The 23,219-nt window shown below is 46.1% G+C and overlaps 2 protein-coding genes across 6 annotated transcripts in view; one reads left to right on the plus strand and one right to left on the minus strand.

Moving 5' to 3' along the window:
* LOC103347661 (uncharacterized) overlaps window positions 1-4,853 on the plus strand; it is a 151,485-nt gene extending 146,632 nt beyond the window's left edge. For all 4 annotated transcript variants that reach the window (XM_070069016.1, XM_070069017.1, XM_070069015.1 and 1 more), the window contains 2 exons: window positions 1,703-1,810; window positions 4,398-4,853. In XM_070069016.1, the coding sequence (XP_069925117.1) occupies window positions 1,703-1,810; window positions 4,398-4,472 (183 nt within the window). In that variant the 3' untranslated portion in view covers window positions 4,473-4,853. The remainder of the gene's footprint in view (window positions 1-1,702; window positions 1,811-4,397) is intronic.
* The window catches only part of MXD1 (MAX dimerization protein 1), a 31,852-nt gene continuing 10,122 nt past the window's right edge, over window positions 1,490-23,219 (minus strand). For both annotated transcript variants that reach the window (XM_051842827.2, XM_002709818.5), the window contains exons 4-6: window positions 8,030-8,144; window positions 6,478-6,637; window positions 1,490-6,229 (exon numbers count right to left, since the gene is read on the minus strand). In XM_051842827.2, coding sequence (XP_051698787.1) covers window positions 6,042-6,229; window positions 6,478-6,637; window positions 8,030-8,144 — 463 coding nt within the window. In that variant the 3' untranslated portion in view covers window positions 1,490-6,041. The remainder of the gene's footprint in view (window positions 6,230-6,477; window positions 6,638-8,029; window positions 8,145-23,219) is intronic.

Consider the following 23,219-nt stretch of genomic DNA (forward strand, 5'->3'; position numbering starts at 1 on the left):
CACTGTCAAGAGGGAGAAAGATGCCGCTCCCCACCCCCCGCCCGGCTCTAAACCAGTGCTTTCCTGGGAAAGCCGGGGCATAGCCGGGACACCAAGTCACGGACGTGGGCTCCACGCACGAGAGGCAGCTCTGGAAGGGCAGGGCAGTCCGTGCCGTCAGTTGATGGGCCTTCAGCGCTGACACAGGGCGGGCACGCCACCCAGATTGTTAAAGTACTACGCGCATATCCTAAGTACAGTGACAGTAACTGTTCTCGGCCCAAAGGGATGTTAGTATGTAGAAAACAGCTTAGACTGGGCGCCATGCTTGGCCCAGTGAATTGTGCGACTCCCTGCGCAGCCAGCCCCGCCAGCTCACCTGCCTTGTGGCTTGGGAAATTCATTCCCTGCAATCGTGCCTTCCTCAGCAAACAGCCACCCTGGCTCCAGGGCCCAGCTCCAGCACCAGCTCTGAGACTTCGCACAGCTTTCCTGCACAACAGGCTTCCATGACCAAGCGCTCGGCACTACGTTCTGCTGCAGCCTTCCCACTCGGCTTTGGGCTGCGCAAAGGATGGGGCCTTCTCAGCCCTCCCCGCAGCCCCTGCACATGCCTGCACTATACCTGCATCTGTACCTGAACGCAAGTCAGCCAGGAGCGAGGGGGTGAGCCTGCGGGACAGATGGCAGCAGTGGAGAGGGTGATGCTGCCACCAGCTTGGGTCAACAGGTAGGCTCACCTGAAGCCAGACTAAATCCTCATCACAGAATCCAAGGGTGGGAGATGCTGAGCCGGTGAATTTTCCATGAAATTGAAAGAGGGCAGGGCAATCGGCACCATGGTTCAGACGCCTGCCTCCCGTGTCAGAGTGCCTGGGTTTGAGTGCCACTGCCGCTCCCAATTCTAGCTCCCTGTCAGGGAGCAGGTGATAGCTCAAGCAGCTGGGTCCCTGCCACTGGAAGACCCACATGGAGTTTCCAGCCCCGGACTTCGGCCTGGCCCAGCCCTGGCTTTTACAGGCATTCACACAACCATCTAGAGAATGAGATCTGCCTCTATCCCTCTGCCTTCCAAGTAAATTAAAAAAAAATTTTTTTAAGAAATTAAGGGGGTCGGCACTGTGGCGCAGTGGGTTAATGCCCTGGCCTTAAGTGCCGGCATCCCATATGGATGCCGGTTCGAGACCTGGCTGCTGCACTTCCGATCCAGCTCTCTGTTATGGCCTGGGAAAGCAGTAGAAGATGGCCCAAGTCCTTGGGCCCCTGCACCCACATGGGAGACCCGGAAGAAGCTCCTGGCTTCTATCTTCGGATCGGCGCAGCTCTGGCCATTGTGGCCACTTGGGGAGTGAAACATTGGATGGAAGACGTCTCTCTCTCTCTCTCTGCCTCTCCTCTCTGTGTAACTCTGACTTTCAAATAAATAATAAACATTTTTTTAAAATTAAGTCAGTTCTAAAAATCATGAAAGGGTATACGAGATGCGAAACATCAGTAAAACCAACATTCCTTTCATAATGAAATAATTTATTATTTGTTAACAGTTGAACAACACAGAAGTTTACATATACACAGCAAAAATTCTCTAAAACATGGAATAGTTTCTAAAAATGCATGTGCTAACTGTAGTAAAAAGCACCATTGTCTATGGTCTTGACACAGGATTTACATTGGCGTCGTAGTTACAGAGCAAAATAAACATCAGAACTCCATACTCTTTCAGCTGCCGGCCCCTGGTGCTCGGGCTGTGTTTACCATGGGAAGACGGCCCCAAATGGATGGTGAACAGCAAGGATCCCAGGAGCACCAATTCGAGGGACAAGGGACTAAGGTGAGTTTGGTTCTCAGGTGAAAGCTAAAAGGAAGATCCTCTTAACCTGCCACCCTCCCTCCCCTGCAGATAGAGTGAGAAATCGAAATAAAAAAGAAAAATAAAAAAATAAAAACCTGGATAAATCTTAGAACTAGGAGCCTTACTAATTGGATTTCTTCAGCCACTCCTCAGCTCAATCTAGCGGTGCCAGGCAATCATCCCCTCCCTCAAAGAAAACCCCCTGTGTGAGAAGTATTGAGAGTGAAAGAATCCTCAGAAATCACGTATCACACCCCACCGTCCGAATCGGCATCTTTGACAACGAAACCCCCCGCAGTCTGTGGAGGTCCGATCATGGAGAAGCAGCAAGACCCCCCACCCCATCTAAACAGGTCCTCGGGTGGCCTTCTCCCAGGGAGGCCTTTCAGAGCAGGGGTAAACGCGCTGCATCAGAGTCAGATGTGAAAAAAAAAAAAAAAAAAACAAAAAACAAAAAACAAAAAACCACAGATGGACAGGCAGGACATCGCCTTGCAGCCTTCACCGCCTGGTGTTCAACACACAGGGACGGTGAGGGGGGGCAGACAGAGAGAAATACAACGAAAGACAGAAAACCAAGAGCCGCAGTTCTGGTTAAGAAGCATAATGAAAGTGTCTCTTGTCAACACAGTACTGCATTAAAAACCCAGTTTCAAAAACAAGCTTTTTCCTTAAAGGATGGGGAAGAGGCAAGAGGGAAAAAGTCCACAAAATCCGTTATCAAGCCCCACGCCACTGCCAGCCAGTTACCTTGAGCATCATTGTCCTACCTCCTTGACATTTTTTTCTCTCACCCCAGGGTTTGCTCTGGGCCACTCTTGGGCATGGGGGAAGAGAGAGGGCCATGGATACCCGGGTGAGGACCCTTTGTTTGTTCTGGAAAAAGTAGAGGTTAAAGGAAAACGCCCTTCTTAGAAAATAAAAATAAAAGCCCTCAAGTGGCCGACTGCAGACCCGGGCCTACTTGATTCTCAGTTCTGAATGGGCCTGGAAATTCTTGGCAGGGAGAACCCAGGTCCTGCCCCAGAGTGGGATGCTCTTTGAGCCGCTGACCTAGCCTTAGGTCTGTGACCAGACGGGGGAGCCAGCAGTCGCTCTCCGCACCTTGAAGAATTCAAGCTCTCTTCTCAACCAGAGAGAACCAACAGAGAGAACCTTGGGGGCCGGGCGCCGCCACTCATGGCCGACAGCAGATGGAAGCCGTGTCTGGGGGATGGCAGCAGCAGCACACTGCTTTTCTCACTGCGTGGACGTCAGCTGAACGACACACGCTTCCGTCCCCACTTACTGCACCGGCCAGGGTCCATAGGAGTGCAGTTTAGATTTTTTTCCTTTTTAAAAATCAACTTTTACATAAAAATATGCATGTGCCTATATTTACACACATCTATATTGACGTACAATTGTCAAAGTCTTAAAGGCTGGGGTTTATATCTTTGCCCATCCCCTCCCCCCAATAACCCTCATAGAAAGGTTTTCCATTTTGCTTTAAGAAACAAAAAATAAATGACAAAAAAAAAAAAAAAAAAAAAAAAAAAAAACACTAAACAACCAAAAAGGCTCTGTAGCTCTTAGCGGTCACGCTGGTGAGTCAGTGAATGAGAGGACAGACTGGCCGGCCAGGGCTGCCGCCAGCCGCGTGAGGAAGGGGAGTAGCTGCCTCGGGCGAGTTTGCTGGTCCTGAAGCTTACAGTTTTGGTTAGAGAGAAGCCGGTCTGGCTTGCTGACTTGGTCCACCTCGAGCTTTGAAAGTAATGTCTAAACCTGGTGTTGGCTGATCACAAGTGCATCAAAAATAGAGAGCTCTATCAAGTTCCACATTTATATGCAATCAAATTGAAAAGGACCAGACAAACAGTGCAAAGGTCAAATAATGACTATTTTATATTGGGACAGTACATTTCATATTTCAACCAAAAGGACAAAAATGCAGTTTAACTCAAAGGCACAACAATTAAAACACAGAAAACAGCGGCATCCCTCAGATGCCTTATTTCTAAATGAAACAAACAAGGACACAATTTCGTTCCCTTCCCTCCCCCAGTGCAAGCCCACAAGCTTTCTCAAAGTCTTGAGTTTCTGCTGCCATCTAGCATCCAGCATCACGGACTTGTGAGGCGCTTGAATGTAGCAATTCGACAAAATCCAGAGGTCTCATGAGTGGCATCCGAAAGGGACCTCAAAGTGCAGAAATCTCTTTCTCCAATGTGTTAACAGGCGGAGCTGGCTCGTGAACACTGTCACTCTGCTTAAACTCAGGAAGTAGGCTCTCAAAATGCAAAAGGCATACAAGTTGTATTTCAGTGCAAATCTTCAGCTGGTAATTGGAAAAGTTTCCAACAATTTAAAGGAAAAAATAAAAAGGTTTTTGTGTCACCTGCCTCTCCTCCCACCCAAAGCCAAAAGGAAGAAAAACCAGAACAAAACAAAAGAATTACAGGTGACTTCGGAATCATTTAGAAATCTACTACTTCCAATTAAAAAAAATTTTTTAACACATTAAAGAATTACTAAAAAAAAAAGAGTTCCACAAAAGTAATCTCGCTTTGTTTGGATTGCTCTTCAGGTACAGAAGGAACTTCCACGTAGAGTGCATCTGAACTCTGACTTCAGTGGTGCGGAAGGTGGAGGCGCTGGCTGAGCTGCGAGGCTGCGCTGCCCCAGTGACTGCCGGCCGGTGGGGGAGCGCGGGTGCTGCCCACTGCCGAGTCAGCCCTTGAGCCCTTGGGTCGCAGTGCGTCCGTGGATTTGCGGAATGTTCCATCACTTTGTGACACACACACACTGTTTCAGCATCACAGATTTTACAAATGGTTCAAATTCAATGAAAAAGATTCGCCAGAGGCTGAAAGCATCAAGACCTCAAAAAATATGAATGCAAAAATATCGAGGGGAATGAACCAATTTCATAGATACCTACATACAAAGTTCCTAGAACATCTATAAAAGCACAAAGTCATAAGAATTTATTTTCCATTACATTAGTTTATATAAAATGAATAAATAGTATTTATAGATTTAATGTGTCTTATGTACATATACATGTGCTCTGTTTTAGCTTAAATAAAAATGCTACAAAGTGGGAGACCACTTAAGGGAGAAATCATAACCAAAAAGAAAAATCAGCCTTTTAAACTATCAGCCCAAAAGCCTCCAGAAAGAAGTTTCTGGGTGTATCCAAAAATAATCAAGAAGGAGAGGGATTCTAGCAACCCCGTCCCGTCCCCTCCTGTTCACCTGCAACACAGAGAGTAGAAATGCGGACTTTCTCTTTCACTGATGATGGCCACCAGCTCAGCTAGTGCCAAAGCTCAGTTATTGCTGAAAGTTAAATAGGAAAATAGATTAGCATTGGACCAAATGTCACTTATGGGGGGGGGGGGGAGAGGCATAATCACTTTGTGTTAAGTGGGAAATGGAGATCTCATTTATCTCTGAGGTAGGAAAAAAAAAAGTTCCAGAGACAAGTAGCACTGACAAACTTTGAGGGGAAAATGTGCCTTGAGACAGCGGTACACAGCAAGGTCCCATGAACACTGCACAAAAACACATGGTGCCGTTTTGTTTGTGAGAACAGTGGTGGAACCTTCCTCGGCTGTGCGAGCCCAGAGACACGCTGTCGAGTGGGAAATACTGCTCCCATCCAGGGCGGCGGCGACCGGGGTGCGCGTGGGCAGGTGGCAGGGCTGTTTGCCGGAGGTGCTCCTGACTTCCTCGCGGGGGCGAGGCCCACGGCGAAGAGCTCTCGAAGCTTCCTTTGGAGTTCTGAGGTCAGGATCTCCACTTGGAAAGCTGGTTTCCTTCAGTCTCCTAAGCACAAGACACACTCAGACACTTCTCCCAGGCAGGTAACACAGTAAGCCAGAGAACTCGGCAGAAAAGTCTGGTGGACGACACGGGACAGGAGAGGAGACGGGGACTTGCTGAGATGCGACAGTTGCTCGCTCGGTCTAAAGAGTCTCGGGTGCTTCAGACTGACTGGAATGTACAGTCTCTCAGAGACGGATTGTGATGGAGAGAACGAGAAGCTAGCGGGTGCCATCCGATGCCCACAGGCCTAAGCACTTCCTTGGAAACTGTGACCCAGCTGACTGTGTAGAGGTGGGGTACACGGACGTTGACGTGCGAGGGCGAGGCGGGCAGGTCCAGTACACTACCTAATCAGAGCCGACAGGGAGAACCATCCAGGGGGCGGCCGGCACACGCGCCCTCAGAGCCCGAGACACACGTCCTGGCTGTCCTGCAGCTTTATTCTCTTGACGCTGGCGCTGGAGTAGCCCTCGTCACTGCCCAGGCTCTGCGTGCTGGCCCGCTCGTCAGAATCACTCACGCTGCTGCTGCTCCAGTCCAGGTCGCCCGTGAGATAGTCTGTGCTCTCCACGTCTACATCGATCTCCTCTGCAGACGGGGCGGGGGGAGGGGAGAGGGGGGAGGAGATGGGGGGACACACACACACACACACACCCGTCAGTGAGGGCGCCTACAGAGCTCACAGGCTGACGGTCAGACCTCCCCCAGCTGAACCCTTCTTGGCCGCTGCTACCTAACGCTAAGGGGACAGAGAGATGCCCTCGGGTGGGCAGACACGGCCCTCAGCGCCCCACCCGAGAGCAGCGGGAGGCGCACGGAGGGGCCGGGTGGCTCACCCCTGTCGGAGTCGGAGCGCTCCGAGGAGACGGTGGAGCCGATGCTGTCCATGCGGACCCTCTCAATGCCCAGCTTCTCCAGCTGCCTCCTCAGGTGCCGCTGCTCCCGCTGCAGCTGGTCGATTTGGTGGACGGCTCTTCTGTCACAGTCTTCAAGTTTCTGCAAGTCAAAGGGCCGAGTCCTAAGCTGCCATGCCGCACCTTCCCGCCCTGCAGGGAAACATGCTGGTGTCCTCAGAAGCCGTTTGCTGTGGCAGGAAGTTGGCTGGCCTAACCTCTGCAGCACTGCCGTGGCTGTGGGCACGCGCCCTCACAGCGATTCTGGGTGAGCTCTGACACTCTGGCCCCTGCCACCCCTCGGTTTGGGTATGGAAAAGACTGCAGGCCGGAGTCTCCAGCCTGGTCTTCATACCCATCGCCTGAACACCCAAGCTCTGGGAACACCCCAGCTTCACCAGATGGAAGCTTGAGGAACACCCATCCGTTCAAAATTAAGGAGGTTCCTTTTCTCTCGGAATTGTCCTCAATGCAGGCTACCAACCACAATTCAGTGATATGTGTGCTGGACAGCGACGTGGCGGTGGCTCTCAGGAGTGTGGGCACAACTCGCCTTATCAGTGCCAGTCACCTGGGCACTGAGGGTCAACCCTGAGCTGGATTCTCTGGGAGGGCAGGGGCTGGACAGAGCACAAAACCCAGGCCGCTTCCCTCGTGGAATCTACAGGCAACTCAACAGACACACAAACCACCACCAAATGCCAACTGTGGCAAGTGCTGGGACAGAGATACCCAGACATGACCACCTGTCACAGAGAGAAGCAGACTGAGTCAGGAAGGCTTCTCTGAGCTCATGAGACTCGTGCTGAGATCTGGAGGGTGGGTAGTGGACAGTTAACAAGGTGGAGGAGACAGGGAAAGCATACTGACCAGAGGCACTGGCACGCACAAAGGCCCTGTGGTAGAAGCACACGAGTGCAAGAGTCTGAAAGATGGGCTGGACAGAGGGGAGTGTGGGGACAAGATGATGCTGCAGGTGAGGGCCAGGTCAGGCAGAGCCTGGGGCAGGCCTGGTGCCAGTTTGTCCTGAGCCACAGAAGAGCTGTAACTGGGCAAGGGGTTAATTTGAGCTTTAGAAGGAAGGACCTAAGGAGAGCAGATAGGAAGGGAAAGAGGGAAGGGAGACAGCTGAGGAACTGCACGCAGTGGACGGTGCTAGGTGAAGGTGGAAGCCGACCAGGGTGTGAAATATGGAGGCCTGGACGTGGCTCAGGTGTGGTGGCTAAGGAACACGAGCTACCGAGAACGCCGAGTTTCTGGGTGTGCAACTGGATGGCGAGCTGGCTGGATCCTTCATTCCTGGAGTGTGGGGTTGAGAGATACTCGGATGGTTTTGGACATGCTGCATCTGCGGTGTCTTTGGTTCATCTAAGAGGTGGGTTGGAGGAGCTCAGGGGAGAGGACTGTCCTGGAGATAGTCTGTCCCTCACAACAACAGAAACACCCTACTGGAGAGAGAAGCTAATGAGGCACCCCAGCATAAAGCGGCACTTACCTTTATGTGCAATTTGGCTTTTGTTAATAAACTCAACGTAGTGTGTCGATTTGATTCGGGCCCAAGTGGCACCAGCCCCTTCAGCTTCTCCAGGCACAAGCGAAGATGAGCCCGTCTAGAAAAACAAGACCGCAGTAGCATCTGAGAGTTTCACAGTGGGCCAGCAGGCAACCCGGGAGGAATGAGTCCTAAACGAAATGAGGCCCAGGCCCAGGGATGGCAAATACTGCCAATGACCTCTCGCCAAATAAAGGCCTTGTGAACCCAGACAGCTCTGGTGAAAACCAAAGGGAAGTGAACTCCAGTGGTATTCTAAGTTACGTCCATCTGTGATACAGGTGCTGCGGGAGGGAGTCCCATCTGCTACTACTACGTACGTGATCAGGTTATCTCCAGGTTTCTGGGCTACAGTGTGACCCACAGAACGTTTAAAACAGGAAATAACGACGTGCCAGGGTGAGGTTTCTTTTAGCTCATACTTCTTTTTTTTAAGAGACTCCATTTGAAACTACAAAGTTGGGGCTGGCACTGTGGTATGGTAGGCTGGGCCTCCATCTGCAGCGCCAGTATCCTATATAAGCTCCGGTTGGTGTCCCGGCTATTCCTCTTCCAATCCAGCTCTCTGCTACGACCTGGGAAAGCAGTGAAAGATGGCCCAAGTCCTTGGGCCCCTACCCCCACGTGGGAGACCAGGAAGAATCTCCTGGCTCCTGGCTTCGGATTGGTGCAGCTCCAGCCGTTGAGGCCAATTGGGGAGTAAACCAGCAGATGGAAGACCTCTCTCTCTCTCTCTCTCTCTCTCTGCCTTTCCTTCTCTCTCTGTGTAACTCTGACTTTCAAGTAAAATAAATAAATCTTTTTAAAAAAATAATGACAGCGGCTGAGCAGGGAGAAGGCAGGAAACAATTAGAGAAAAAGGAAGAGAGGGAGGGAAATTTTTACTGAGTAATTTTTTCTTCATTATTTATTTATAAATATTTCTCATATTTGAAAGGCAGAGCAAGAGACAGACAGACAGACAGAGATACACATATCTTCCATCTGCTTGTTCACTCCCCAAATGTCCACAACAGCAAGAGCTGGGCCAGGCTGAAGCCAGGAGCCTGGCACTCCAACCAGGTCTCCTATATGGGTGGCAGAGGCCCAAGCATTGGAGGCATCATGTGCTGCCTCCCAGGACGCATTAGCAGGAAGCTGGATCAGAAACAGAGCAGCCAGGATTCACAATGCTACTCCAGGGTGGGATGCAGGCATCCCAAGAGATAGATAGCTTAACCTGCTGTGCAACAACACTTGCCCCTGAGCCATTTTTTAATACTTATTGTTTTTTTCAACTATATAAATTTACTGCTTCCGAAAAAGTTAAAATTTTTTTAAATGCAAAAGTGCATTATTGGCATTGCCATATCAATGCACACGCTAAGCAGCAACCAAGAAAAACCGCCTCTCAGTGGAGTGTGGCAGATGTGCAGGGTAGCGGAGTAGGAAAGGAAGAAGGCTGGATGAGGAGGAAGATCTGGCCACCCACTGAAAACAGAGCCTTCAGTCACAGACTGACCAAATGCGTGCAAGTCCTCATAATCTGGGGTATGTACTCTTCAATGAGACCTTAGTCTGGGTTTTTTTTTTCTAGAAGATTCCAAGAATGAGAGAAACAGTTAAGATAAGGAGTTTTGCTTAAGTCTACCGACTCCTTAAGTCCTTCTCATGCTGCTGCAGTCCACAGTAATTCTTTCATTTTCTGAGTACTCATGTGTTTCGTACTTATTTGTTGCTTAATTATTCACTGCTGCAGTTGTATTGCCACGTGCCTCCAACACACACACACACACACTCGATACATGTTTGCTGAAAAGATTGTGTCATCTGTTCAACTAAACTCTAAGCTTCTAGAGGACAGAGTCCATCTCCACCACCTTTTTGCACCTGCACTGGCGCTCAGAATCTTGGAATTCTAGGTAAGTGTTCACTGCTGGTGTAAACCACCCACAGCAGGGCTCCCTGCAGCCTGGGAGGCTGCTCTCCAGATGAGCTGGGGGAAATATGCCATGCCTTCTGGTTTGCTCTTTCTCCCTCTGACCAATTTTTCTGAATTAGCCAAAGTTGGGAATGAAGACCAAAAGAAGAAAATTGCTTTAGAAAACTCTAGGACAGATGAATATGCATGATATTGAACCAAAAGGTCAATTCACACTCTCCACCAAGACTTCAGGCTGCTCTTGCAAGGATCTAGTTGGTTAGATGTCCATCTGGGCCAGGAGGAAGTTAGATGCTCCAAGGGCCCTCTAAGCCTTCACAAACTGGAGGAGTATAGCATTCATTTCAGAGCTGGGAAGGTGTAGGTTACAAATGCTTCACTTTTTCACAAGACTTCTATTTGTTCTGAAAACCTGTCCACATGGAAGAGCCACAACAAGGACTCACACTTTGTTTGCTCCTCCCACTCCTGCATAAGAGAAAGAAAAAAAAAAAAAAAGAAAAAGGAAAAGAAAAGAAGGATCTGTGTCTAAAAGGTTCTCACCTTGGGTAGAAGAGCCATGAAACAGATCTTGTTATTAGAAGCATTACAAGAAGATAGAATCAGTCATTTATACAGCTATCCAACTTATTTCTCACTGTAAAATTTATAGACTAATTTTCAAATTAGGAGAAAAATTTGTTATTTTGAAACACTGCATGATTCAACAGTATCATATTAGTCTTTTTATGATGTAGGTTTATATACAAAGATGAGTATGTACATTTTTCAGGAAGTTCATCTACTGATAAAAATATAATAATAAAGTCATCTCTTGATGCATCGTCATTTCTAGTTATCCCAGAGGCTAGCCCAGAAAGTGCAATTTTCACTTCCCCAGTGTAGGTTTCCAAAGAGCACTCCTAGTTGTGGAACTAGAAATAAGCCATTTGACTTAAGCTGATGGTAATACCTGCTCATGCACTGTTCTCTGGCCTACTTCTATAAAAATAGGACCAGAGCTGTCTCTGGATTTTTGGAGAGATTCAAAGCCAACTTCTGCCTTTGGCAGGGTTTGCCTTGGCCTTCTTCAGTGTTTTACCGCTCTAGGCCGATGGCTGCTCTGCCCACATGCCACCACCTGCAGACAGATCCCACACTAGGGCCTGGGCCAACCACAGAGAAGGGATGAAGTATACCAAGCAGTCTCAGTTCCATCATAATAAAGCCGTAATATTCAATCCCTACACCAGACAAAAAGCAAACAGACCTCTCTGTAATAGCTTCTACTTAAGACCCTAAACACTCTCTCAGGCACACATCACATACATACATACATGCACACACACACACACACACACACAGGGAGGGAGAGGGAGAAGGGAGAGGGAGAGGGAGAGGGAGAAGTGAGAGGGAGAGAGAAAGGGAGGGGGAGAGGGAGAGGGAGAGGGAGAGGGAGAGATCTGGAATCCTCCAGCTGATCCTGAGCAATGGTGGAGATCCAGATCCAAAACAAATACAAAAAGCGCCTTGTCTCTGCTCTTCCTTCTCAGGCTTGGCTGTTCGCCTGGCCAAAGGCTCTGCTCCTTCAGGACAGGTCTGGTCCATTTTAAACCAGGTCTAACTCCCCTTAGGGGAATTAGCAGAGGTTTTGCCACAGATCCTCAACAAGATGTCACCAAATACCTCCATCTGACCCTGGCACTTGGATCTCTTACACCACCACATCTTTGTCAGACAATCCTCCTTCTGTTGCCAAGAGCTGGCCCTCCCAGCTTCCTGCCCCCTGCAGAAAATGTTTATACAAACCCTGGTCCCCTCCTGCCCTGACTACTTTATTTTTTTTTTAAAAGATTTTATTTATTTACTTGAGAGGTAGAGTTATAGACAGTGAGAGGGAGAGACAGAGACAAAGTCTTCCATCTGCTGATTTATTCCCTAAATGGCCACAATGGCCAGAGCTATGCCGATCTGAAGCCAGGAGTTAGGAGCTTCTTCTGGGTCACCAAAGCAGGTGCATGGGCCCAGGTGGTTGGGCCATCTTCTACTGCTTTCCCAGGCCATAGCAGAGAGCTGGATTGGAAGAGGAGCAGCCGGAACTAGAACTGCTGCCCATATGGGATGTTGGCACTGCAGGTGGAAGATTAATCTACTGCACCATAGCGCTGGCCCCTGGCTACTTTTTTTTTTTTTTTTAATGCTGATCCATACTGCTTTTTACCTAGATGATGAACTTTGACAAGCTTCATCTACTGACTCTTTTGAAAGACCACTTTAATTATTCTGAATGGGCTCATATACCTTTGGTCTATAGTAGCATAAAGAAACCAATCTTTGATCTTAACTAAAATCAGAACCAACCATGGTCTTTAAGTAGTGATAACTAATTTAGGCACAAACTATAGATTCTCTTTAGTAAGGTTTTCTGTCTCACGTTGTATGTATTTTTATTAATATTTTTAATATTCTGAATCTATCAGTCACTATACAACCAAATATCAACGTAGTGATGAAAAGCAAACATTTGGCGCCAGGTGTTTAATTTACCACTTGAGATCTCCATGACCCACATCAGAGTACTTGGGTTCAATTCCTGCCTCCAGCTCCTGACTCCAGCTTCCTGTTAATGTAGAGCCTGGGAGATAGCAAGTGATGGCTCAAGTAACTGAGTTCCTGTCACCCACGTGAGAGACTTGGATTGAGTTCCCAGCTTTGCCGTGGCCCAACCCCAGATGTTGTAAACATTTGGGGAGTGGATCAGTGGATAAATAACAAGTTAAAAAAATAAAAAAGGTAAAGATCTGGGATCCTGTTTTGTTGCTTACTTCCTGTGTGACCTTGAGCAAACAGCTCTGGGAAGCGTCAGTCTCCCCATCAGTAGAGTGAGGATGATGATGTCTACCTTAGAGGGTCATTGTGTGTATTAACTGGGACAAGGTATGGAGCCCCTGGGCCTGGGGCTGACATGGAGTACTCCGTACAGGGGGACACTTGTTCTTTCAATCCTAGCTTCCTCTGTAGGAGGATAATGACCGTGAGCAAACCCAGACAATTATAGTACTATAATAATCCTTTCACAATCAATAGGGAACTCAAAAGTGTCTCATGGGGCAGAGAGATTATCTGTTAAAATCTGGTTCATTGAAATCTTCCTTAAAGAAAATGGACATTTTTCATGGACAACCTAATCCATTTTCTATAGAAAAACACACTGCTGATGCTAAAGGTATTTTTTTTTTTACATTTAAAAAATTAGCAAGGATTTTATGAAGTTAATGAATGGAAAAGGAAAGATTCTTTCATGGCCACGCACATCCTGAAGAAGCAGAGGCAGGAAGGATTCCAAGGTTGCAGGGGAAATATCTGCTTCACTTCCAACTTACTCCACGAACAAGTGCTCTGGAGTGCCTGGGCCTCCTCCCTCCATCTCTACTGCAGTGGTCAAAGGGAAATAAAACTAGGGGCAAATATGTATGAGTATTGTCCTGGGAAATCCAAGCATACCCAGAGAACTTAAACTATCTGACGTGCAATAGAAGGAAAAAAGAACAGCATATTTAGGCGTAAACTTAAAACAGTTGGGGAAGGATCTGTGAGAAGAAAGCTATAAAACACCACTGAAAGACACAAAAGTCTGAGTAAAGGGAAAAACAACACATTCCTGGATGGGAATCCTCCAAGTCAAAATGTCAATGTTTCCTAAGTTTGTCTACAAATTTAACACAATTCCAAGGAAAAAAAAAATCCCAACAGTATTCTTTTTAATGTTGGGAAATTAGTCTAAACTTCATCTAGGAGAATAAATGTGTGAGATGCTGCCAAAGTTCTTGAAAAGGAAGAATAATGAGGAGGACTGCCCTGTACTAGATATTAAATTGTATTATAAAGCTTCAATAATTAAAAACAAGTGTAGCACTAATGCAGGAAGAGGCAGACAAATCAAGTGAGCAGAATAAAAATCCCCAGAAACAGACCTCAGAATAGATATGAATTTAGCACATAATGGAGATAACACTGCAAATCTCTGGGGAAAGACTGGATTATTCAGAAAATGCAAGGGAGTAGGGAGGTTAACATTCAAAATAAATCCCAAATAGATTAAAAGTTTAAATAAAAATGTATTCAGATAGAGTTCTGTTGTTAGTTTCCCCAAAGTCTTGTCAGTCATGAATTACGAAAAACTCAATATCTGAGAGAAGGAAGTTATTCATGAAGAAGGCTCCGGGGTTGCTTGAGGCACCCCACCACCACCACCAGGGCTGTGGCACTGCCAGCGGGCACCAAGGCTAACCAGAATGCCCTTAGACAATTTTGAGGGCAGCTCTTCCTATTTCTGTCTCCAGACTCAAGCCTCTTTGCTTCTATCCAGGTCTCTCTTAGGCTGGAAGATCCGTAAACTGTGGCACAGATTCCACAAAGAGTAAGCTGGGAAGACGGTGCTAGGAGCAGACAGCAGCTCCTGGATTTACTATGCCATCCTGAAGTTCTTTGGATTTGGATGTAGTCAAGACTGGGATTGATATCAAATGAGGCGTGAGTATGTGTGCATATGGGTGCGTTTGTGTGTTTGAGGGAAGCTCTGTTAGTCACTGATTACTTTTCTTTATTGAAGGTGTAACTGAAATTATTCTGTCCCTCAGACTTTCATAGTGAAGCATACAACACAAAAAAGAATTATGGGGTTGGGGCAGAGCATACAAGAAGGTAGCCAGGAAGGAGCACCCAGGATGGCAGGAAGTAATTAGGTCACAGGTGGAGATCTTGAAACACACACTTGGTTCGTTTATTCATTGATTCCACTTGGATTTCTCAAAGGATTACTATGTGCTGTGTTTTCTAGGGTGGGGGGATGTTTTCTAAGACTGAGACCCTGCCTTTGAGATACTTACAATTTTGTTGCATTGTTCAAATATGGGAATAAATAATTACAGAAAATTTTATCTGAGCTATCTTCAAACCACAATAATCAGTTCCTACCTAAAGTTCTACAGTAATAGGCTTTCCTTTGTCCTCTACCAAACATGTTCTTTCTTTCCTCTCACCACAAACGTTCTGCTTCACTGACTTGTCCACAAAGCTTTTCAGGCTTTCATGGCCTATCATAACCTTCTTTTCCTTTCCAAATGGGTTGCATTCACTGATTCATTCATTCATAAACTGGGCCCTCTTATGTATCTAACTCTTCTGTTTCTTTCATTACCAAATAATAGAAGGGACTAAGACTTCTATTTCTTATCAGTCCATTGGAGTCTAGAAATAATGATACATCTATGGGCACTGATTTAAGAACAGAACCTGGATTTTTGATCATCTGAGTCTCTAAGTGATACATTTGACCTTACTGAGTACTAGTTTTTCTTTAAAAATAGGCCTGAGAGTATCAGCCAAAGAAGAGCTGCCTATTCAACCCTGAGGTTTCACCATTTTGATTCCTACCTTGGTGTGGGCACAGACCTTGCCAATTAAATAGGATCATAAATCCTACAGAATAACCACAGGTATAATAAAAAAATAATTTCAGATATGGTTATGAGTAAGTTGCACAGTAAGAAAAAGGGGGTATTTAGTACAGAATAGGAAGAAACAAATCTTAGTAAGAGGTCAGAAATTACTTCCTAGCAGTGAATAGGGTCACAAGAGATTTTGAGTTGAGAACAAAACCTTATTTGGCTTAACAAAAAAATCCAGGTGAAAACTAAAACTCAAGCTTCAACAGGGGGAAATAAAGCAGCACTTTCCTCCTTTTTTCTGAAGTGATCCCTTTACAAGCAATTGGCAAGTGCATCATCATTACCAAGTTAATTGGAACCCCAGAAGACTTTGAAGGTTTCTCACAACTGTGCTGATAAATACTTACAGACAATATAATGTACTCAGTGAATAATGCATAAATAGCTATTTGCAGTGGCAACATTTGGAAGATACAAGATTTCTTTATTGAAGTATGAAATACATAAATATAATCTCATTAATATTTCCTTCCCAGACCTCAATTTTAAAAAATATTACGTATATATCATTAGTACTTGCTGGTTCTATCCTACCCTTTGACTATTAATATCTATGACAAAAAGTCAAGTTCTACCCTCAGTGCTCCAGGCAGGGGCTTGGAAATTGGTCAGAGAATGAGCTTATGTCTGTGCTCCAAGTCCTCCAGAGGGCAGGTGCCATCTGCCCAAGTGCGTACAGGGAAGATAGATGCTAGTGGTACAAATCCGGCTGCTCCTCCAAATCATCAGCAGAGACTGGATTTGCACAGTGATCCCTCCATCCCACCTTTGTAATAACCAGGCTGTGTCCTCACCTCATGAGGCAACGAATGCGGATTTGTTACGACATCCTAGAGTGAAACCTGACTGTGGTCAAGGGAGTGTAGCAGCAGTCAAGAGTGGTGCAATGCAGACCGCAACTCAGGCCCCAGGCAAAAGTCAGGCCCCAGCCCTTCTGATACGAGGTCTCGGGTCATTTGAAAAGTCAAAACCCCAAAGGAACAACCCTAGGGACCTCCAATCCATGAGAATATTCTGCCAAAAGAGCCCTGACTGAAATGGTTTCTCACGCAGGACCCGATGCCGTTGAAATCCTGTTTGACCAAATGGAACTAACGACAGCTCAGAGCAGGCTGTGGAGCCTCCCCTACAGAGCACACACACAGATCTGTTGTCACAGGGTCAGAAGACTCTGGCAGAAGTCATCTTTCTAGACCATCTGCCTCGTTCCAGCAAGGCCTGCATATGTACCGTTCCAGAAAAATGGTGTCCACTGTTAAAGGAGATGCCAGAGCCTTCTTTCCAAAAAGCCCATTCCAGCACCTGACTCCTGACCTATCGGCTGCAGTTTCCATGGGTTCACTCAGCCCCCATTTGCTGAAGGGCTTATTGAAAAGCATGTAAACTAAAGGAATCCCCAATGAAAAGGAAAAGCAGAATCATCATCAATAAAGGACATATAACAAAGATGAACATAGTTCCCATATTCCAACAATAATCTATTAGTATCCTACATGAGGACACCAATAGTAATCTAAAAATCTATGTGCCCAGGAGTGCTTTTATAATGCAAGACCTATATGAAAACACTACAAAAACCTTTGCTTGGAGATAAAAAAGAGATCTGAATAAATGAAGATACATACCAAATCCTGGTTATAAACGTATAATAAGTGTGAACACTTTTTAGGTTGATTTATACTGAATTATTCAATTTAAATTTTTAAAAACTTTATTTTTCATTGTATTTGAAAGGCAGAGAAAGAGACAGAAATCTTATATTTGCTGCTTCACTCCAAATACCTATAATAGCCAGGGCTAGACCAGGTTGAAGCCAGGAGTCAGGAGCTCAATCTGGGTCTCCCATGTGGGTGGCAGGGACTCAAGTACTTGAGCCATCATCTGCTGCCTTCCCAGGATGGACCTAGCAGGAAGCTGAACTGGAAGCAGAGCCAGGACTTGAACCAGGCACTCTGTTATGGGAGGCAGGCATCCCAAGAGGCATCTTAACAGGTGCACCAAATGCCTGCTCCCACTTTTTTTTTTTGATTTGACAGATAGACAGTGAGAGAGAGAGAGAGAGAGAGAGAGAGAGAGAGAGAGAGAGAGAGAAAGGTCTTCCTTCCGTTAGTTCACCCCCCAAATGGCCGCTACGTCCAGAGCTACGCCGATCCGAAGCCAGGAGCCAGGTGTTTCCTCCTGGTCTCCCATGCGGGCACAGGCGCCCAAGCATTTGGGCCATCCTCCACTGCCTTCCCAGGCCACAGCAGAGAGCTGGACTGGAAGAGGAGCAACTGGGACTAGAACCCGGTGCCCATATGAGATGCCGGTACCACAGGGGGAGGATTAACCCAGTGAGCCACAGTGCTGTCCCTTCCCACTTTCAATTATTAAAATCACAAAAGAGTTTGGGAGTCATGGACTTGACAAACTGATTGTAAAATTTGTCCAAAAATATAAATTAATGAAAACAGGCAAGAGTGTGGAAAAATCAAACAGGAAGGTGAACTGAAGAAAGAGGAGAGATCTGTTTTATTAGATCCTGAAACACATGAGAAAACTCAATGATTAAAGCACTGTAGGGGTGGGCATGGTGGTGAAGCATGTTGGGAGTGCCTGGTTTGAGTCCCAGCTACCCTGCTTCCAAATAAGCTTACTACTGATGCCTCTAGGAAGCAGATATGATGGCTCAAGCACTTGGTCCTCTGCCACCCATATGGGAGACCTATATGGAATTCCCAGCATCTGGCTTTTGCCTGGCTCAGTCCTAGATGTGGGCACTTGGGGGATGAACCAGATGATGGAAGCTCTCTCTGTCTGTCTTTGTGTCCTCCTTTTTGTTACTCTTTCAAAACAAAAATAATTTAAAAAATTCACAAAAAATGGAATTAAAAGATACAGTTACTTAAAAAAAAAACTGTTTATTGCACAGGATGAACACATGAATCAATGGATTACAACAGTCTCAAATAAATAAATCTTTAATTAAAAACCACTGATAGAAAACTGATTTCATAAAGGCAGATGATAAACTGCACAATTGTGTGATAGAAAAAGGGGCAGTAAGGGGCCGGCATTGTGGTACAGGCATTGTGGTGCAGCAGGTTAAGCTGCCACCCATGTTGATGCTGGCACCCCATATGAGCATTGGTTTGAACTGTGGCTGTTCCATTTCTAATTCAGCTGCCTGTTAATGTGCCTAGGAAAGCAGCAGAAGGTGTCCCAAATACATATGGGAGGCACAAATGGAGTTCCTACTTCCTGGCCTTCACCTGGCCCAGCCCCAGCCATTGCGGCCATTTGGGGAGTGAACCAGAGGATGGAAGATCTCTCTGCCCCACCCCACCCCCACTGTGTGTGTGTGTGTGTGTGTGTGTGTGTGTCTCCTTCTGCCTTTCAAATAAATAAGATAAATCATAAAAAAATTAAGAGATGGGGTTAGCACTGTGGCACAGCTGGTTAAACTTCTGTCTGTGGTGCATCCCATATGGGTGCTGGTTTGAGTTCCAGCTGCTCCACTTCATCCAGCTCCCTATTAATGGCCTGGGAAAACAACAGAAGATGGCCCAAGTACATGGGTCCCTGTACCCATGGGGGAGACCCAGAAGAAACTCCTGGCTCCTGGCTTCAGATCAGCCCAGCTCTGGCAGTTGCAGCAATTTGGGGAAAGACCAGCAGATGGAAGACCTCTCTCTGTCTCTCCCTCTCTTGTTTGTAACTCTGCCTCTCAAATAAATAAATCTTTAAAAAAATTAAAAGGAGCAGTATCTTTCATTGATATCCTTTGTATCATGAAGTCTTTTAAAAATAAACTCCTTAGGGACGGCGCTGTGGCATAGTGGGTTAAAGCCCTGGCCTGAAGCACCAGCATCCCATATGGACGCCAGGTCTCGAACTGGCTCCTCCACTTCTGATCCGGCTCTCTGCTATGGCCTGGGAGAGCAGTGGAATATGGCCCAAGTCTTTGGGCACCTGCACCCACGTGGAAGACCCGGAAGAAGCTCCTGGCTTCGGATCAACGCAGCTCCAGCCATTGTGGCCAATTGGGGAGTGAACTATTGGATGGAAGACCTCTCTCTCTGCCTCTCCTTCTCTCTCTGTGTAACTCTGACTTTCAAATAAATAAATAAATCTTTAAAAAATTAAAAAATAAACTCCTTAGTAGAAAATTGGGCAAAGGTTATTTAACAGGCAAAACACACATACACAAAAACATGAAAATTATTCAACTGTGATAGTGATAGAAGAAATGCAAACTAAAACAAGCTGCTGTGTTTTATGTTTTTTTTTACTCATCAAACTCAAAGGTATAAAGAAAACATTGTATGTAATCCACCGGTGGGCATCCCAGCAATCAACATCAAAAAGCAGTAAAAACCTGTCTACCATTAACTCCACAGCTATAAATTTACTCTAAGGAAATAATTATGATGTTGGACAGAGATTTATCTATATGGTAGCTTAAACAATTGTTTATATTAAGAAACACTGAGAAGAACTTAAAATAGGATATTGGTTATAAGAATTTTAATGCATCCAATATGATGTAACACTGGGCAATCCCCAAAAAGAGTGCTTTTTGTTTTTTGAACTTCCTAATTTTTCTACACTAAACTGTATGTTTAAAATTATTTCCCAAAACAACTGGAAATATAGATTTCAAAGTTACATTCATTTTCTATGGCTGCTAGAATTACAGGTGACATAATTTTTTAGTATTATTTTCTACATATAGTTCTCAAAATTACAAGCTAAGTTTTAAAAGAGAAAGAAGGATCAGATGGACTAACAGGTAAGACTAAGGTGCCCAGGTCCAACACGAGTGCCTGGGTTCAGTGCCCACTTCTGGCTCCTGTCTCCGGCTTCCTTTAAATGCAGACCCTGGGAGGCAGCAATGATGGTTCAGGTAATTGGGTTCCTACCACCCACGCAGGAGACCTGGACTGCATTCCTGGCTTCCAGTTCAGCCTCAGGCCAGCCACATATTGTAAGCATATGGGGAGCAAACCAGTAGATAGGAGCTCACTCTGTCTCTGACTCTATCTTTCTGATTCTCTGTTAAACATTTTAAAAAGAAAGAAAAACCATGCACAAACATCAAAGTGTTTCCTTAGGAGGCTAGACTCAGAAATCAGTTAAAATGCAGAACAGCACCACGTGCCAACTGTCAGAGCCCTCTGGACCTGAGCTCCTCCAGGGCAGGCACTTGGTCTCACTAGGCTCAGTACTCCCCGTACCCACCACACAGCACCTGAGGTGCTCAACAGACACCTGCTTTGTTCAGTGGAAAATATTATCACCATCACTCTAGACATTTTTTCTTTCAGCTTCCCACCGATTCCAAGGTACTCAGAAGTGGTAGTGTTGAGTATAATATCCTGACACAGAGTCCTGATAACCCAGGGTAACATTAATTATCTAGACACTCCAACATGCCACAGCAAAAGTTTGTTTTAAAAAACTAACCCAAGTATACTCGACTCTGCAATATCAAAGAGAAAAAAAAATCTCATTCTTAAGAGTACTTTTCCTAAGTTACCTTTTTTTTATTTTTCTGAGAGCTATGGCAATTTTTATACGATCTTTTAAGGTTTAAAAAATGGCTTAAGTCTACAGTAGAAGATGGGCCAAATGCTTGGCGCACCTGCACCTGTGTGGGAGACCCAGAAGAAGCTCCTGGCTCCTCACTTTGGATCAGCTCAGCTTCGGCCGTTATGGCCATTTGGGGAGTGAACTGGTGGATGGAAGCCGCCCCCCCCCCCCGCCTCTGCCTCTCTGTAGCTCTGTCAAATAAATAAATAAATCTTTAGGCCAGCGCCATGGCTCACTTGGTTAATCCTCTGCCTGTGGCGCTGACATCCCATATGGGTGCCGGGTTCTAGCCCCAGCTGCTCCTCTTCCAGTCCAGCTCTCTGCTGTGGCCCAGGAAGGCAGTGGAGGATGGCCCAAGTCCTTGGGTCCCTGCACCCACATGGGGGACTGGGAAGAAGCACCTGGCTCCTGGCTCCTGGCTTCGGATCGGCATAGCTCCGGTAGTAGTGGCCACTTGTGGGGTGAACCAACGGAAGACCTTTCTCTCTCTCTCTCACACTGTCTAACTCTGTCAAATAAATTTTAAAAAAATTCAAATAAATCTTTTAAAAAATGGCTTAAGTGTAGTAGCAATCAGAAGAGTGCTTCTCTTTTCTAGGATTCAACTACCCAAGCCAGAGACCGCAAGGTAGTGTTGAACTGACCCCCAAACCCTAAAATTCTTAAGTCCCTGTACTAGTATGGGATGTGAGAGCAGCAACCTAAGCTCCACCACTGAGCTGAAGCCATCAGTGCTTGGCTCATCAAGTAAGTCAAGTCCTCCTTCTTTCATTAGATTAGAGATGGAATTATTAAGACCTTAAGAGACTAAATTCCAAAAAAAGAAAGAAAAAGAAACTAGATAGCTAACCCTCCAACAAGTCAAATCTGACTGGTCATACGGAAGCAATCTGAGTGATAACTAGTTTACCTAATGGTGACCTCAAATTCGTTTTTTCTAGAGATTTTGCCTCCACAGAGTCCTGTGTATAACTCTCTTACTTAGTATACTAACTGAAACTGTCTCTGCAACTTTCTCAGTAGAAAAACTGGACAATTCTCTGGGATAGAGACCTGTTGATTTAATACTCCCAATGAACACATTTTTTAAAATGTTAACAATTCATTTCAGAGCGGAGAAAGAGCTCCCATTAGCTGGTTTGTTCTCCAAATGCCTCCAGCAACCAGCATTGCAGCAGGTCTCCCACGTGGGTGGCAGGGATCTAGCTGCTTGAGCCATCACCACTGTCTCCCAGAGAGAACATCAGCAGGAACTTGGAATCAGGAGTCAGAGACATGAGATGTAGGCATCCTAACTGCTAGGCCAAATGCCAGTAGCCTTATGAATTCTTTTAGGACCCAGTACCAAGCAAAAGTCCTTGGGCCACAGTAGGCAGAAAATGAACATGCTAAAGTTCCTAAAATAAATGACACACTTGCCATTCTGTAGGATTCTTGCAGGGGTAAAAGGCAAAAAGCTATGGTAAGCCTAAAAGCCTTTACTAGAAGGGATGAAACTTTAATAATAAAAAAGACTAGGAGCCGGTGCTGTGGCTCAGTGGGTTAACGCCCTGGCCTGAAGTGCCAGCATCCCATATGGGCGCTGGTTCAAGTCCCAGCTGCTCCACTTCCGATCCAGCTCTCTGCTATGGCCTAGGAAAGCAATAGAAGATGGTCCAAGTCATTGGGCCCCTGCACCCACATGGGAGACCCGGAAGAAGCTCCTGGCTCCTGGCTTCGGATCAGCGCAGCTCTGGCTGTAGCGGCCATCTGGGGAGTGAACCAGCGGGTGGAAGACTTCTCTCTCTCTTTCCCTCTTTCTCTCTCTCTCTTTGCTTCTCCTCTCTCTGTGTAACTTTTTCAAATAAATAAATAAATCTTTAAATAATAATAATAAAAAGACTAAATACCCAAGTAAAAGGTTAGAGGGGACAAGAACTAGCAGACTTTTCAACAGACTACTCTGTTTACCCAGTTCACTGCCAAAACAGGGAGAAGGGAGAAAATGTACAGATGAGAAAGAAAAGCCACACTTGACTACCTACCCCCTTAAAAAGAGACACCGTGGAGCTTCTAGTTTGTGATATGTAAATCCCTAAAGAATAAAAGATGCTCTGCGGGGCCAGCACCGTGGTGTAACGGGTAAAGCCGCCGCCTGTGGTGCTGGCATCCC

Source organism: Oryctolagus cuniculus, chromosome 2 (genome assembly GCF_964237555.1).
Source record: "Oryctolagus cuniculus chromosome 2, mOryCun1.1, whole genome shotgun sequence".
In the NCBI taxonomy this organism is placed as follows: Eukaryota; Metazoa; Chordata; class Mammalia; order Lagomorpha; family Leporidae; genus Oryctolagus; species Oryctolagus cuniculus.